Consider the following 14,850-nt stretch of genomic DNA (forward strand, 5'->3'; position numbering starts at 1 on the left):
TTATGAAATACGGAGAAAAAACAGTGCATGTGTCTGTTCCCTGACACAACATGTACAACAAAATTGGATGCAGTCCTATCAGTGCAAACATCAGAAAGTGCAGAACTGATCAAATAAATATAAAAGAGCCTCTAAAACGCTAACAAAAAAAATAGGCAGAAGTATAGAGTACAGAACTATAAAGTAAAAACACAATATACCACACAAAGAAGACCATAACAACATGATTGATTTGTAATGATGCATATTAAAGTATGCAGATGAGGTGTTGAATGGTGTTTCGCTGCACAATGTCTTATTTACTATCTATGGTCTGTACCCAGCTTTCTCACACTGTCTAAAAAGAGATGAAGCATCATGGGTCCTTGCATGAGGAAGAACTACAGTTAGATGCTTGCCATAGTCACAGACATTCGCTCTCTCAATGGTCTTGCATTTATATATCCTGTTTATTATATCCCAAACTGTCTCTAGGAGTTGTTAATTGCATCTGCCGATGTTTGTAATATCCAATAATTTGTTGGATGATATCATAACGCAAACACACTCCTTTGACTAAGTCAGCTCCCTTTGTTTCATTTTCCTCTCTCTCTCTCTCTCTCTCTCTCTCTCTCTCTCTCTCTCTCTCTCTCTCTTCTCTCTTTCTCTCTCTCCAGTTTCTGTGTGTTCTTGTATTCCTCTGTGACCAAAACTTGCCTCATTATGGGAACTAGAGATATTTGTCGGAAGATATAAAAGCTATATTACAGTTACTTCCTTTATTTGGTGGTATTTTACCAAAAGTCTGTGGCTTTCTATTTCGTTATACGATCTTTATGTGAGAACATCCCCAGTTTGAGTGGTTCTGCTCCATTTAGTCAAAAAAATGTTTCTCATCTTTTACCGTAGCCTATATACAGTAGGTCTAAATTGTAGACAGGATGTTAATATGAAAGGACATCAGATTGATACACTACAGACCATATTGTACAGTACATATGGGTGTCAAGAACTAAAGTACATAGACTACTGAATCTAATTCTTATTTTGAGTATCGATACAACTGCGTCAAAAAAGGACTATTTTGAAGTCTATTTATAGGCGTTCAACTAATACTAACAAGGATCCCATCATGGTATGGTATGGATATCAATATCATTGACCCAGGCACTAGTATTGATTTATAAGTGTTACATTCAACCCAACTTTAGTATTGCCCATCCCTACATTTTTTGGAGAGTTTAGAATAAGCCTTTTCTGACTGACCCCAAATATGTGTTATGATATCAGCTGTTACATGATCTTGTGTGTGAGAGGTCATATTCTTAACGTAAACACCCTTTTAATTAACCCCTTCCCTCTAAAAAATAAGATTATGAATTCATATACATTCATTCCTTATTTAGTTCTCGGATGTATTCAGTGCCTAACATTCAGTCTTCAATATGTTGCTTGAGATGTGGGTCTGCTGTTTAATATGGCCATCTAGTGAGCAGTTAGAGACATGACACTTGGCAGCGGGCTGACACAGAAACATGGATGGTCAATGAGTAATAATAACGTTGGGTTTACCGTCAATGGTGATGAGTCGTAACCTGTGGATGACCTGCCATTACAGTGGTTTCAGTTTCCACACAGAGGAAAGTTGATGAGTCTTTGAAGTGAAGCATGAGCAGACAATGTTGTAGGCTGATGTCTGTCTGCCTGTCACAAGACTGACATTATGATGAGGAAAAATAAAGCACTGATACAGAGACAGGAATGCAAAATGCACCACCATGACAAGTAGTGTAGGTCTACTTAGAAGCCCTTATTATAGGCCTAATAAACATTGCAAGGATAGACTGAAATAAAATAGACCAATGGGGTTAGAAAAAATAGAAAGGATACCAGTACTCTCCCCAAAAGTCATACTGCAGTTTCTTTAGTGAGTAACTCTGTGTCAGCTAGTTTCCCTTCTTCTTCCTTGTTTTGTGATGCTGACTCAAAGGAGGCAGAGCATGTTTTGAAACCTCTATTTAACACCTGGCTCACTTACCTGTTGAATTGAGTCTGTATGCTACACAGCTTCACTCTGAAGCACAATGTATGAGCCTTTAAAGCTCCCATATATGCTCTGCTAACAATGATGTGGTGGTAATGAATAAAACATAGCTATGCAAGTAGTAAATATTGAAACCAACTTTAACTAAAAGTGACTGCATCTTCGAGTAGCTACAGTGGAGGAAAAAAGTATTTGATCCCTCACTGATTTTGTAAGTTTGCCCATTTACAATGAAATGAACGGTCTATAATTTTAATGCTAGGTTTATTTCAACAGTGATAAACAGAATATCAAAAAGAAAATCCAGAAAATCACATAAAAAAGATAGAAATTATTTAGCATTTCATTGAGTGAAATAAGTATTTGATCCCCTATCAAAACATTGCTTAGTACTTGGTGGAGAAACCCTTGTTGGCAAGTACAGAGGTCAGATGTGTCTTGTAGTTGATGAACAGGTTTGCACACATCTCAGGAGGGTATTTGGACCACTCCCCTTTGCAGATTCTCTCCTAATCTTTAAGGTTTTGAGGCTGTCGCTTGAGCTTCAGCTCCCTCCACAGATCTATTGGATTAAGGTCCGTAGACTGGCTAGGCCATTCCATGACCTTAATGTGCTTCTTCTTGAGCCACTCCTTTGTTGCCTTTGCTGTATTTTTAGGGTCATTGACGTGCTGGAAGACCCATCCACAACCCATTTTAACGGACCTGGCTGAGAGAAAGAGGTTGTCACCTAGTATTTCATGGTACATGGCCCCATCCATAGTTCCCTCGATGTAGTGAAGTCCACCTGTCCTCTTAGAAGAGAAACACCCCCATCAAATACTTATTTCCTCCATTGTATTTGCTAAATCAGATAATTGTAACCGCAAGCTGTAGCAGTTTGCTCACACCTGACAGTAGGCTACACCAATAAGCCGCCCATGTGTAAATATTTAGTGACCGCTATCTCCACATAAAGAGCTTGTGCAACCACTAGAACTAGGCAGAGTGGAAAGCTAGTGCAACCTGTTTATGGAGACCCATTTCCCTCTTTTAAATACCCTGTAGGTAAAATTAAGAACTGTAAGCTAATAGAGAAATATGATAATATATATACAGTATATAATAAATAGAGAAAAAGAACAAGGCACAATTCTTCAACAATTTCCCTCATTTCTGTTATATTTGAAAGGGCAAACTTTACATGTAGGCCACAGAATTCCTCACAAGTGCCATATTCTAAAACAGAACTTACGCTATATAAATGGTTTTGACATTGTGACTAATTTCTTTATTAATTGTTATTAATAAAAAAAAATGTGAGTTGTGGCAGGTCTCCCTTCTCCTCATGACACTATGAATTCATTGACCCCTGATCCCCTAGCATCTTTATGAGCATTTAGGGGGAAAACATGATTAACAACTTTAAAACATTTATGACATATGCCTACCTGTAATAAAGCTCTATGAGAGACGAATGACCAACTCTTGTTTTTTGATTAGGTAACTCTGGACTCTTCATTATTGATGATTCCTTAATAGTAGGTGGCCTAGGCTACAAGTGCAGGCCTGATATTTGTTCCCTTTTATTAGGCTATGCTAGACTGTTTAAGAGCGTTTTTGTCGAATAACTCAGTTTTCAATTGGTTCTCTAGCATTACAGAAAAACAAAAGGGTGACCTCGCCTATCAGAAAGTGACATTTTTCTTTTCTCAATTATGAAATACGGAGAAAAAACTGTTTGGCACAGAGGGAGGTCATAAAGACTGCGCGCCCTGTTGGAGCCGCTCCATCGGCACCGAGCCTGTTGCTGCACGCCCTCCGTCTCTTCCGTGAAAACTCTGCCCTGCTGTCAGCCTCAGACCACGCCCTCTCTCAGCGTGAACGGAAGAGAGCGGCAGTGGAATCTTTTTTTACTCGTCAAAGTGTTGCCATCAGAAGTTTTGCTTTCAGGACTATGTGCGCTAGTGCCGAGAATGGCGGAGGCCCACACGCTTGAGGAGCTGCAGTCGGAGCTCACATGCCCGGTTTGTTTGGAGCTGTTCCACGATCCGGTGATCCTCGAGTGCGGACACCACTTTTGCAAGGTGTGCATCTTCCAGTGTTGGGAAGTCAAGGCGGACGAGTTGTCGACTTGCCCAAAGTGTAGAAAGTCGTGCGCCCGTCTGCCGAGACCAAACTCGCTCCTGTGTAACGTCGTGGACAGCGTGCGCAGAGCCGGGGCCATGGACCACCATGGTGGGATAGGTGGTAGTGGTGCTTGGTACTTGGAAGGTGAGCTGGAGGAGCCGGAGGAGTGGGTACGGGGCTCCAGCATGAACAGCGTGGCCTCGTCCGTCGGGCACTGGCCGCGCCTGGGTATGGATATGTGCGAGGAGCATGAGGAGAAGCTGAAGCTGTACTGCGAGGACGACCAGCTGCCTATCTGTCTGGTGTGCGGCATGTCCCGGGACCACAAGACCCACAATGTCATCCCGATTACAGAGGCCTTTGAAAACTACAAGGTGTGTTTTTCTGTCTGACAAACCTCTTATCTTTTTGGGCCCAAGGTATAGGCTTATGTCAACATCTCATCTGAAAACCAAGTGTGTGAAGCCTACTTTCTGAGATTTAGTTCTTGGCGATGACAGTCTTGACATCATTATTTGGTCAATGTAATAAGGCTATGTATCACTAAACTTTGGGGCTAACTTTTAGGGAGTGCCATGCTCCCCCATGCAAGGGTTAGGGTTAGTTTAACACCCCTTTCCTCCTTATTTGGATTACATTAAATGTACTTTTTAGATTTAAGCTGTTTTGATCAACCCAGAGCGGTCCCTGTGACATGACAGTCTCATTTTAAAGGCCCTCTGTTCTCCCTGTTTGCCCCAGCAGCCTTTGGGTACTGTTTTTTTTGTGTTTTTCAGGAATTCAACAGCCCAGTGTGAACGCTTATGACCCAGACTACTTTTTTCCCCCGGAGCTGACCATCTTCAGTTTGTTTGAAAACTCACACTGAGAGGCCTCTGTGTGTGTTTCAACGTGTTTGTTTTTTTAAACTGGTGCTGAATTCCCACTTTTGTTTACATTAAATGTGTTGTTCAGAGAGTTCAGCTTCGGGAACAAACACTGGGCATCAGATGACTCCCATTAAAGATGACCATGTTGTTCAGGGCGAGGAACCAATCAAGTTACCCCTTCGTTTTAGGGTGTAATGTGATTAATGTGACACTGATTTCTCTTGAACGACTTTTGGCATGTGATTGTCTATTTCTGCCATCCACCAACTTAGGACAAACTGTCTGTCGCTCTGGAGAGGGTTCACGTACAGACGGAGGAGGCCAAGCTCTTCCAAACGCAGACCAATGAGAAGATCCTCCTCATTAAGGTATCAAGACGCGTGTGCGTGTGTGCGTGTGTGTGCGCGTGTGTGTGCGTGTGCGTGTGTGTGCGTGTGCGTGTGCGTGTGTGTGTGTGTGTGTGTGTGTGTGTGTGTGTGTGTGTGTGTGTGTGTGTGCTGTTTGTTTGTGATGGATTGTGAAAGAAGCAAAAAACAAAACAATCCTCCAGGCTGTTGTCCTCAATAAATCTAAGTTGCTTCACATTTCCTACAGCGAACTTGGTCATCATTACATAAGCAAAATAACTACTTATTGTGAGTGAGACAGACAGACAGACAGACAGACAGACAGACGGAGAGAACCAGAAATTCTGGTGGTTAAGCATTAACACTCACCTGCATTCCTCCCCCTTTAGCTGTCAGACAGACAGGAATGATTGATGACTCATTTCAATTATGACACACAAGGTTTTCCCTCAGCGTTGTTTTGAACGTGAAGATTCTCATGTTCTTTTACAAACTGGATTTTAATACGTGAATAATAAACAGTCACACACGCCACGTCGTGTTGGTCAGTCTCACACTCTATTCCCAGGCTGACACACACACACACACACACACACACACGCACGCACACACACACACACACACACACACACACACAACACGCACACACTAGTATGTACAGCATGTACAAGTGTAACCGCATGTCACACACCCTAAACCATAAAGAGATAACATCTGACAGAAATGAGGCTAGGTCGCTCGTTTCCACCCACATAGCATTCACCTCAAAAAGAGGTCTGAGTGTGTGTGTGTGTGTGTGTGTGTGTGTGTGTGTGTGTGTGTTTAGTATGTCTGTGTGTCAAACAGAGATATGCGTGTAGTATGTTTGCTGTGTGGGAGTGTCTCTGCTGCTCTAGGTTACTATGAACTGAGTTCTCTATCCTGTCTGAAGGTCTCAGAATGTGTTTCCTGTCTCTCTCTCTCTCTGTGTGTCTGTCTGTTTGACCCAGTTTATGTGCACATCCTCAGACTTTTACTTCTCTGTTTCTCAGTCAGTATGACAGGATGTGGGTCAAGAGGAAGTTTGTCAATGTGAATTTATCTGCAACTCTCTCTTCGTAAGTTATGGGCACAAATGTTTGTGCCCATAACTTACCCTAACCCTAACCCTGTATGCATGTCTATCTGCAGAACATGTTCTAGTCTATAGCAATGTATTATATCATTTTCAAAAGTAAAGGTATCAATACTACAATGATTAAATTCCTAAATAAAAAAATCCTGAATCGATTTTATTATATTTTTATTATCAAAGTCTGTTTAGTTCAAAAGTCTTGTGGAAGAACCTTGTTTTGTGGCTCCACAGGAATCTGAGCAAAATCTGATATATGGTCTCAAATTATGTCACTAGAGACAGAATGAATAAATGATCTTAGAAGATCGCTGTAGCCTATTCCTCATCTCTGCCTGAAGTTTAGCAGCTGGAGGCTACACCAGCAGCTACAAGCAAAACAGCAGAATCACCTACAGTGCTGTCGAGTTGCATCGTGGGTAATGTAGGAGCCGCATTTTACATAATATAAAAGCCTGGTTGTGCTGCATTAATTTTTATCCTTTTTATAAACCGTCCATTGTGAGTCTGACAATGTTACAGGATTGCAATACCGAATTGGTGGAGTAATCCTTTCAAGTAAAATAACAGGGGTATTATGTCCTTAATGTACTTAATATATTAAAAATAAAAGAAATCAACGCAGAAAAATGGCGCAGCTTTATATTATCAATGTTAATTAATTTGTGAGTAGCATTTGATTGTTGTAGTTATTGAAGGTGGAGATGATTTGACCTGATCCAGCCTTGTTTGTAATTTAACCTGTAAGACCTGTAATACTCCATCATATTTAATAAGCTTGTCATGTGTAACTTAAGCTCTCAGATAATTGCATTGGAGCAGAGTATGAAGTGTCATGAAATGGAAATACCCGAGTACTACTTAATTCCATTCTGCCACTGACCATATCAAATCTATTCAGGTTTATAGGGGCAGACGTATCTGTCTAAATATACAAATCACAAGGAAAACACAAGGTATTTCAAAAGAACTAAAAGTACCAGTAGGTTATGATTCAGTCCCTGAAAGTCAAATCTTCTTTCGACATAGTTGACCCCTTTTGCTCCAGCATTCCCCGTTCCTCTGGTTTCTAGAAGGGCAACATGTTTGAACATTTCACCCTAACAGAGCAGCAAAGCAACACTTATCCTCCCTGTGTGATTCAGTGACGATGTGGCCTGTAATGAAATAAGCAGCGGTGGGGTTTTTCCTTTTGAAACCCAAGTAGAAATTAAAGCTATATTGCGTAACTTTTTCATACAATATAAATGAATGTCTGTTACATTCAAGCCGTTGCCGAATGAGTTGACACAAAGTTGATTAAGCCTATCAGCTCCACAAAACCCCCTCTGTATTCCTCAGTTTGGCAGCGTTTGCAGACTGGTGTCGCCCCCCCCCCCTGACACTGGTGCAGGAATTCAAGAAGCGCCCAAGGAATGTTTCAGTTGTTGATTCTACTGCTAAGAAAAAAACCTGGATGTACAGCAGAAGGAATCAAATCCATGCGTGATCACCGTAGGCTTACCTCATGTAGATGCGCTGACAGTGTTGTTGTAATTACTCAGAATTCCTCATGGGGGCGACAGCATTTACACACTATAGTTGTACTTTTCCTATGTTTTTAGTAAATTTAGATGATATTGGTTTCAGTAACAGAGGCAGTCAGATAAATGGAAAAACAACATTAAGTTTGGCCCTTGTTGAGGGGTCCGGCACACATAGTAATGCCATGCTTCAGACAGTTGAAAGATAGACATGAAAACTGCTAAGTTTTTTTGGCTGACCGGAGTCTTCCAATGTGTTTTTAGGAGCATGCCGGAGATGTGGAGGAACTGGTCAGTGCAGAGTTCAGTCGTATGAGGGAGTTCCTGATGGAGGAAGAGGAACGCATCAGGGACAAACTGAAGAGGCAGAAAGAGGAGAAGCTCAAACACCTGGAGGAGGGTCTCACTCAGACCACGGAGCAAATCAGCCAGCTGGAAAGCACGGCCGAGCAACTTTGCCACAAAATGACGGAAGAAGAAAACCCAGAGCAACTCAAGGTAACAGAGAGAAGAGGGCCACGTATTTCAAGAACACGAGTATCAGTTGCATGAAAAAAAAAAAAACACTTTCAAATACCGAGATATATAGTTACACTGTGTCAGAGATTGTATCTGCATGTTACAGCAAAGGCTGCAGCATTTTGTAAACATGGTTTTGATGGCTTGTTCTTATCTTGTCTATTTCAGGGCATCAAAGACTTCATTGGAGGGTGAGTTTTATCTTCATTTCCATCATCCGACAGCAGCGAATTGTTAGTAGAGTTACTGACTCATTTCTAGGTTGTGACCGCTTCCGTCTCCACGTATGACATACATATTCATATGAATTATGTATTAACTCTCTTAAGTCTTGTTGAAACAGGAAGCTGGGGCATAATCATGTTTTTATAGAGTCATCATTTTTGTCACAAGCTAGAGGCCACGAGGAAGCAGAAAGCGCAGCAGTTATTGACAGAATAATTATGTAAACGTTGTTGTTGATCTGACATTCTTTCCATTTAGGAATAGTTAGAGCTTAGAGGATGGGTTTCCTTTTCATGTGTGTTCTCAGGCATAGCCAAAAATGTAGATAGATGTGAAGATTTGACTTGAACATCAACAAACTTTACTTGGCTTAATAATAAACTGTCTAAGTAAAAGAGAGAAGAATTTTCAATGTTTATTTTTTTGTGGCTTTTAGTATTTAATATGAGCAAACCGTTTTTTGATAATTGGCAATAATATGTAACTTCTTCATCTCTTAATCACTTTGACTTTCTTTGTTAGTGTACAGCTTCTTGACAGCTGTAAAAGGACTTTTGATAAACATGGCACCATTACTTTTCTTTGACTGTGTGTCCATCAAAGCAGTCACAATGAAAGTCCATCTTTAGATTTCAGAGTGACTTATTTACATCCTTAGTCCCTTTGGCAGGTTGATGGCAAAGATACAAGTTAAAGCATATCACAAACACAATAAATCAGTAAGAAAAATAACAGTCAAGAGATGAAGAGACTTTTTTCTTGTGCCGCCTTTTGCCTTAAATGACTTTCTCTCTCTCTCTCTCTCTCTCTCTCTCTCTCTCTCTCTCTCTCTCTCTCTCTCTCTCTCTCTCTCTCTCTCTCTCTCTCTCTCTCTCTCTCTCTCTCTCTCTCTCTCTCTCTCTCTCTCTCTCTCTCTCTCTCTCTCTCTCTCTCTCTCTCTCTCTCTCTCTCTCTCTCTCTCTCTCTCTGTCAGGGCTGAGGGCTTGTTTGAGCGCCCCCCAGAGGTGTCTGTCAATCTGCAGACGGGAGAGTTCCTGGGCCCTTTACAGTACAGAACCTGGAGGAAAATGACCTCACTTTTTCAGCCAGGTATAAAGAAACAAATAAACACACTCAGACAAGAGAAATTGCTCTTCCATTTATCCTAGATTTACACCAGTCCAGGTCCAAAAATACTGGATCCTACTGCAACTCTTTGTCTTCCAACACTTGCAGTCTCCAAGACCAGGCCAAGATCCTAATCAGAGTTATTTTCTAAGACTGAATACATTAAACAGGTGTTTTCATTGACTTTAACATGTAGATTTGGTGGAGTGCTCCTTTTTAAAAGAAGTTGGCTTCCTCTTTGTATTTGGTACTCGAACATGAGACCGTATCTGCGGCCTGAACTTAATCGCATCTGTCGTTGGATGGAGGTCAGGTTTGCGAAGACGTATTTTCAGGTCATTTGCTAATGACCTGTCGTCACACGTTGTTGTTGTTGTTGATCTTGTAACACAAGACACAAATACTGCATTTAATCAATCTGGAATGACATCACAGTTTTCTATCTCATGTATATTTGATTTGTATCAAGGAGCTTACCTGGCTCGTCTTACACTCATTGAGCAAGTAGGCGTTAAGTATCTTGTTGAAGGTCAGTGCCAAGGTGTTTCTCGGGTCACTCGGTAAGCACATGTTAAGCATAGTTCAGAAGACAACATATTTCCACTCGCCAACCGGTTCTGAAAATCGCCGACACAGATCATAGGCATATGGTATGTGACCCCGATCCGTCAGGTAGTTTTTAAACCACAGCGACCCAAGACGCCCTCTTACAAGGCAGAAGGTTGTGTGGTATGAACTGTACAGTGATCTTTGAAAGTCGTGTAGTGTGAGCCTGTCTTTAGTTGTTGCATTGTTCCATTTTTAACTTTTGTTTTTCTTTCAGTTGTCACAGTGGTGACTCTCGACCCAAACACTGCCTACCCCTGCCTTTGGGTCTCCTCCTGTGGCACCAGTGTCCAGGTGGGAAACATCAAACCAAACCTGCCCAACAACCCGGAGCGCTTCACCCGCTACAACATCGTGCTGGGCTCTGAAGCCTTCTCCTCTGGCAAACACTACTGGGAGGTGGACGTGGGCTCCAAGACAGCGTGGGGTCTGGGCGTGGCCACAGCCTCCGTCAACAGGAAGGATGAGATCAGCCTCTGCCCAGATGACGGCTTCTGGACCCTGGTGCTGAGGGACAACTGCGACGGCACCAGCGATTACGAAGCGTGCACCGACCTAGACGAGAGCTTGTTACATCCCTCCAAACCCCCCAGCAGGGTGGGGGTGTTTCTGGACTACAGTCGGGGTGAAGTGGGCTTTTACGACGCGGGAGACATGAGCCACCTCTTCACTTTCTACGATGCCAAATTCAGTGAGCCCGTATTCCCATACTTCAATCCCTGGCCCATTATCAACGGGCGCAACCGCGAGTGCCTCAGCATAGTGAAGCCACACTGGGCTTAAGACGTGCATTCTGAAGGTACAACCTTATGACATTGATGAAACTACTAAAAGGATCAAATGTATGACACTTTGAAGGACATGGCTGTTGATATTCTACATTTGTTCTAATCAATGAAGTGGTCTCACTAACATCATCTGTGCCAAAGAGCTCATTTGCAAAGGAAACAAACACATCAATGAACTACATTGTTGAACTAAATTACATGCTCCTTTTGTTACAATGAACATGGGCCCAATAGTTTATTTTGACCACATCCCTCGAAGCCGTGCTGCTGTCATGAACCTTCACTACGACACGATGTTACTTTATTGTCAGAGCAAGTCTGAAATTTGTCATGCATCAAATCAACTCCATTTACAACATCATATAAAATACACACATTAAGCCCTCAAGACCGGACCCGAAATTCATGCTGTACATTCAACATAACATTGCAGTACAGAAGTTTGCATTTAAGGCCTGTCAGCGTGCATTTGATGCGTTCGTGCATTTGATGCGTTCGTGCATTTGATGCGTTCGTGCATTTGAGTGACTGGTGAACAAAATAATGCTTCAATCCAACATGTTGCACTCTTTTGTGCACCAGTCAATCTAGTGTTTATTAATCTGCACATGAAAATAGTCCCAAACATGTATAATGTCATAACGTTTTCAACAAAAAACAAAAAACTACACTGCCAAGCACTTTGAGGATTTTTTTTAATCATTATTAAAGTTTACACTTAATTCTGTTTCCTTATGATATACAGCTTAAAGGTTCAGTAAGTGAAATGGTACTTTTAGCTAACTTCCTGTCAGTGACTGCAGTTAGCAGTCCCCTCCCTCATCCCCACGTCACCACATTAATGCACTGCGGTCTTCAAGCAGCGAGTCATCTAGCATCATCTCAGATCCGTAAGTGCGATAAAACATGATAAAAAACATCAAAACAGACATGGGAAAGATTTTTTTTTCTTTTTCTTTAAAGATATTTTTGGGCATTTTTCATGCTTTATTGATAGTGTTAAGAGGTGAAATAGGGCAGAGAGGGGAGTGACATGCAGAGAACGACCGTGGGCGGGAATCGAACCCGGGTCTGCTGCTGGGCCCAGCCCGGGGGGGACGCCCTACCAGCTGAGCTAAGGGCACCCCAATTGGAAAGACTTTTACCTGCTCCGCCATTGTAGGCGCATAAACAGTCACCCCTCTGTCGCCCCCTGAGCGTGCACCGGCAGAGAGACGTGCCCGTTTGTAGCGTTCTCTCTTCTGATTGGATATCAGGTTGTGGGATACCAGAAAAGTTAATTTGCCGATTACATGCAGAGCGGGTGACTGAGAGACCTGTGTTAAGAAGCGTGCACACTATAAGTGATCACTGTATGAATGTAGAGCGATTTAACACGTATATTAACATAAATACTATATCACTCACTTCACCTTTTGAGCACAAATGAATGGGCTTTGGGATGAGATCAGAATATTTAGAGACTAACTTGTTGATAATGAGACGGACAAAGAAAGAGTAGCCTTAAAGGTTGTGTATTTTTTTTCTGAATTCATTAGAGAAGAGTTAAGGCACATTGTTTGCTCATTTAACCAAAGACTTAAAGGGTCCCAGTGGAGTTTTAGACCTCATATAGTGTGGTTTTGATTATCTCCTGCACGTGGACGCACAAACTCGTGATAGACAATTCAACCGATTGGTGTCGCATTATTCCACTAATGTACGGGTGACGGTAACATGCCAAGATAGACACGGAAGGTAAAGACTGTTGGCCTTGTAAAGGATGTAAAACATGCAGCATTTAAAACCTGGCTTTATAAATGTTTTGTGAGAAAGGAAATTCCTTCAACATGAGTCTGTTAGAGCCCAAGGATTTGCACAATTATTAACACTTTACACTGGATGTTAACAGGACTTTTATTTGTTTAAAGGACAACTCCACAGGGCACCTTTAACTGGTAGAAAGACTCTTACACATGTTTTAAAACGGTGTTAACTTATTTTGCTGCAATATACTTACTGCATGTTTTGAATAGCTAACAATTTAACATCACGTCTGTTTCACTGTTTTATAACTGTTGTGTATAAAGGACCTATATTATGCCTTTATTTAGCCAGGGACACTTAGCTGAATATGTCCAACCATCCAACACAAAATTACATAAAAAAAACTTATCTTCTGCCTTTGGAAGTTATAACAAAGAAATACAGTATTTCTGACTGTGGTTGTTGTTATATTTGTTTCCACCAGAGGGTATACTCCAAACAAATTTTCAATGCAATCTGATCCTCATCTTTATTGTTCAGCTTTGAGCTTTTATGAACAGCATTGATGCCAATGTCCAGCAACTGCAGCCCACTCAAAGCTTTATACGGAAAATGTAATTTCAAAATGTAATTCAGAACTTTTTTTTTATTAGTTGTTATCAGGATTTTCTGTTTGAATTAATCAAACTGTCATGAATCACACATTTGCCTCAAGGGACTTGACTTAACACTCCATCGTTTGACAGTAGAAAAAAAAAACTTTTAACATGGAAATATCTCAGGAACATCAGGAAGAGCGATATAGGAGGGATCTCTTTTCCAGGACGGACATTTAAATGGATGTCTTTTGTATGAATAAATCACCAACAGGCCAAAAATGACAATATGGAAAATCCGGATTATTTTTCCCAGCGGGACAATCTTCTCAGTAGGATTATTGTTAACATGTTCAAATATTATAATCCTGTAAAGTCATAGATAGAGCAATACCCAAGTGCCTCCAAACACACAAACGCCTCTCCACCATGATTAAGAGAGTAAAGAGACTGTACAAACACAGAAGGTGGCAAAAACTCAAGCACAGCGTTCACACAGAGCGAGAGAAGAAAGACAAGAACTGAGGCTGAATCTTCCTGAGGACACAGATCTAGTGGAATGAGCCTATGGTCAAGTGGACACTTGACAATTCATGGCTGCTTTGATTACCATCTACCATCTCTGTCTCAGGATAATCAGTTGATTATCCGTTCACCTTTCAGTTAAACAAGGGTTAATGAGTTCCCAGTTCTATCATGCCCGATAGAGCAATTAGGTCATCTGTGCCTACTGTTACGAACAAATAAATAATGAAAGTTAGTCTGACAAAAAAAAAAAGTATCTGGTTTTCCGTGTCTGCTTAATCCCTGTGCGTCATCTTGCCCTTAACCATGGACTGCTGCCGGTCTTTACCTGTTGCCGACCCCCTTCTCCTCTGACCGTCCTGATCTGTAATTAGATATTATTGCGGGTCAACATGCGGTAACACAAGCTGTTTGCCTTCTTCATTACTGCTGTGCTGCCACTTCATCTTCGTCCCGTGTCTTTAAAGGCCTACTTCACTGGTTTGAATATGAAGGTGTATTGAATTCTGAGATCCTATGTAGTATAAATGTGCAAAACAAATTTAAATCGGTTCATCCTAGCCTGAGAAAAGGCAGAAAGAGAGTTTTTTTAACCCTATATTTCTCTTTCTCGTGACATCACAGAAAGAGAAATATAGGGTTAAAAAAAACGTACTTTGTAAATATTACTGTGATGTCACAGTAAAAGACATCACAGTAATATTTACAAAGTAAGAAAGAGAAATATAGGGTTAAAAAAAACACTCTTTCTGCCTT

At 41.3% G+C, this 14,850-nt stretch overlaps 1 protein-coding gene across 1 annotated transcript; it reads left to right on the top strand.

Annotated features, from left to right (window-relative positions):
* Window positions 1-3,935: 3,935 nt before the first annotated feature.
* On the top strand, window positions 3,936-12,156 carry LOC307256459 (zinc-binding protein A33-like). Its single transcript, XM_080035416.1, has 6 exons — window positions 3,936-4,506; window positions 5,274-5,369; window positions 8,247-8,480; window positions 8,670-8,692; window positions 9,700-9,815; window positions 10,657-12,156. The coding sequence occupies exons 1-6, from the start codon at window positions 3,979-3,981 to the stop codon at window positions 11,220-11,222; spliced, it is 1,563 nt and encodes a 520-aa protein (XP_079891542.1). The 5' UTR covers window positions 3,936-3,978; the 3' UTR covers window positions 11,223-12,156.
* Window positions 12,157-14,850: the final 2,694 nt, after the last annotated feature.

This window comes from Ammodytes marinus, assembly GCF_949987685.1.
Source record: "Ammodytes marinus genome assembly, chromosome: 10".
NCBI lineage: Eukaryota > Metazoa > Chordata > Actinopteri > Uranoscopiformes > Ammodytidae > Ammodytes > Ammodytes marinus.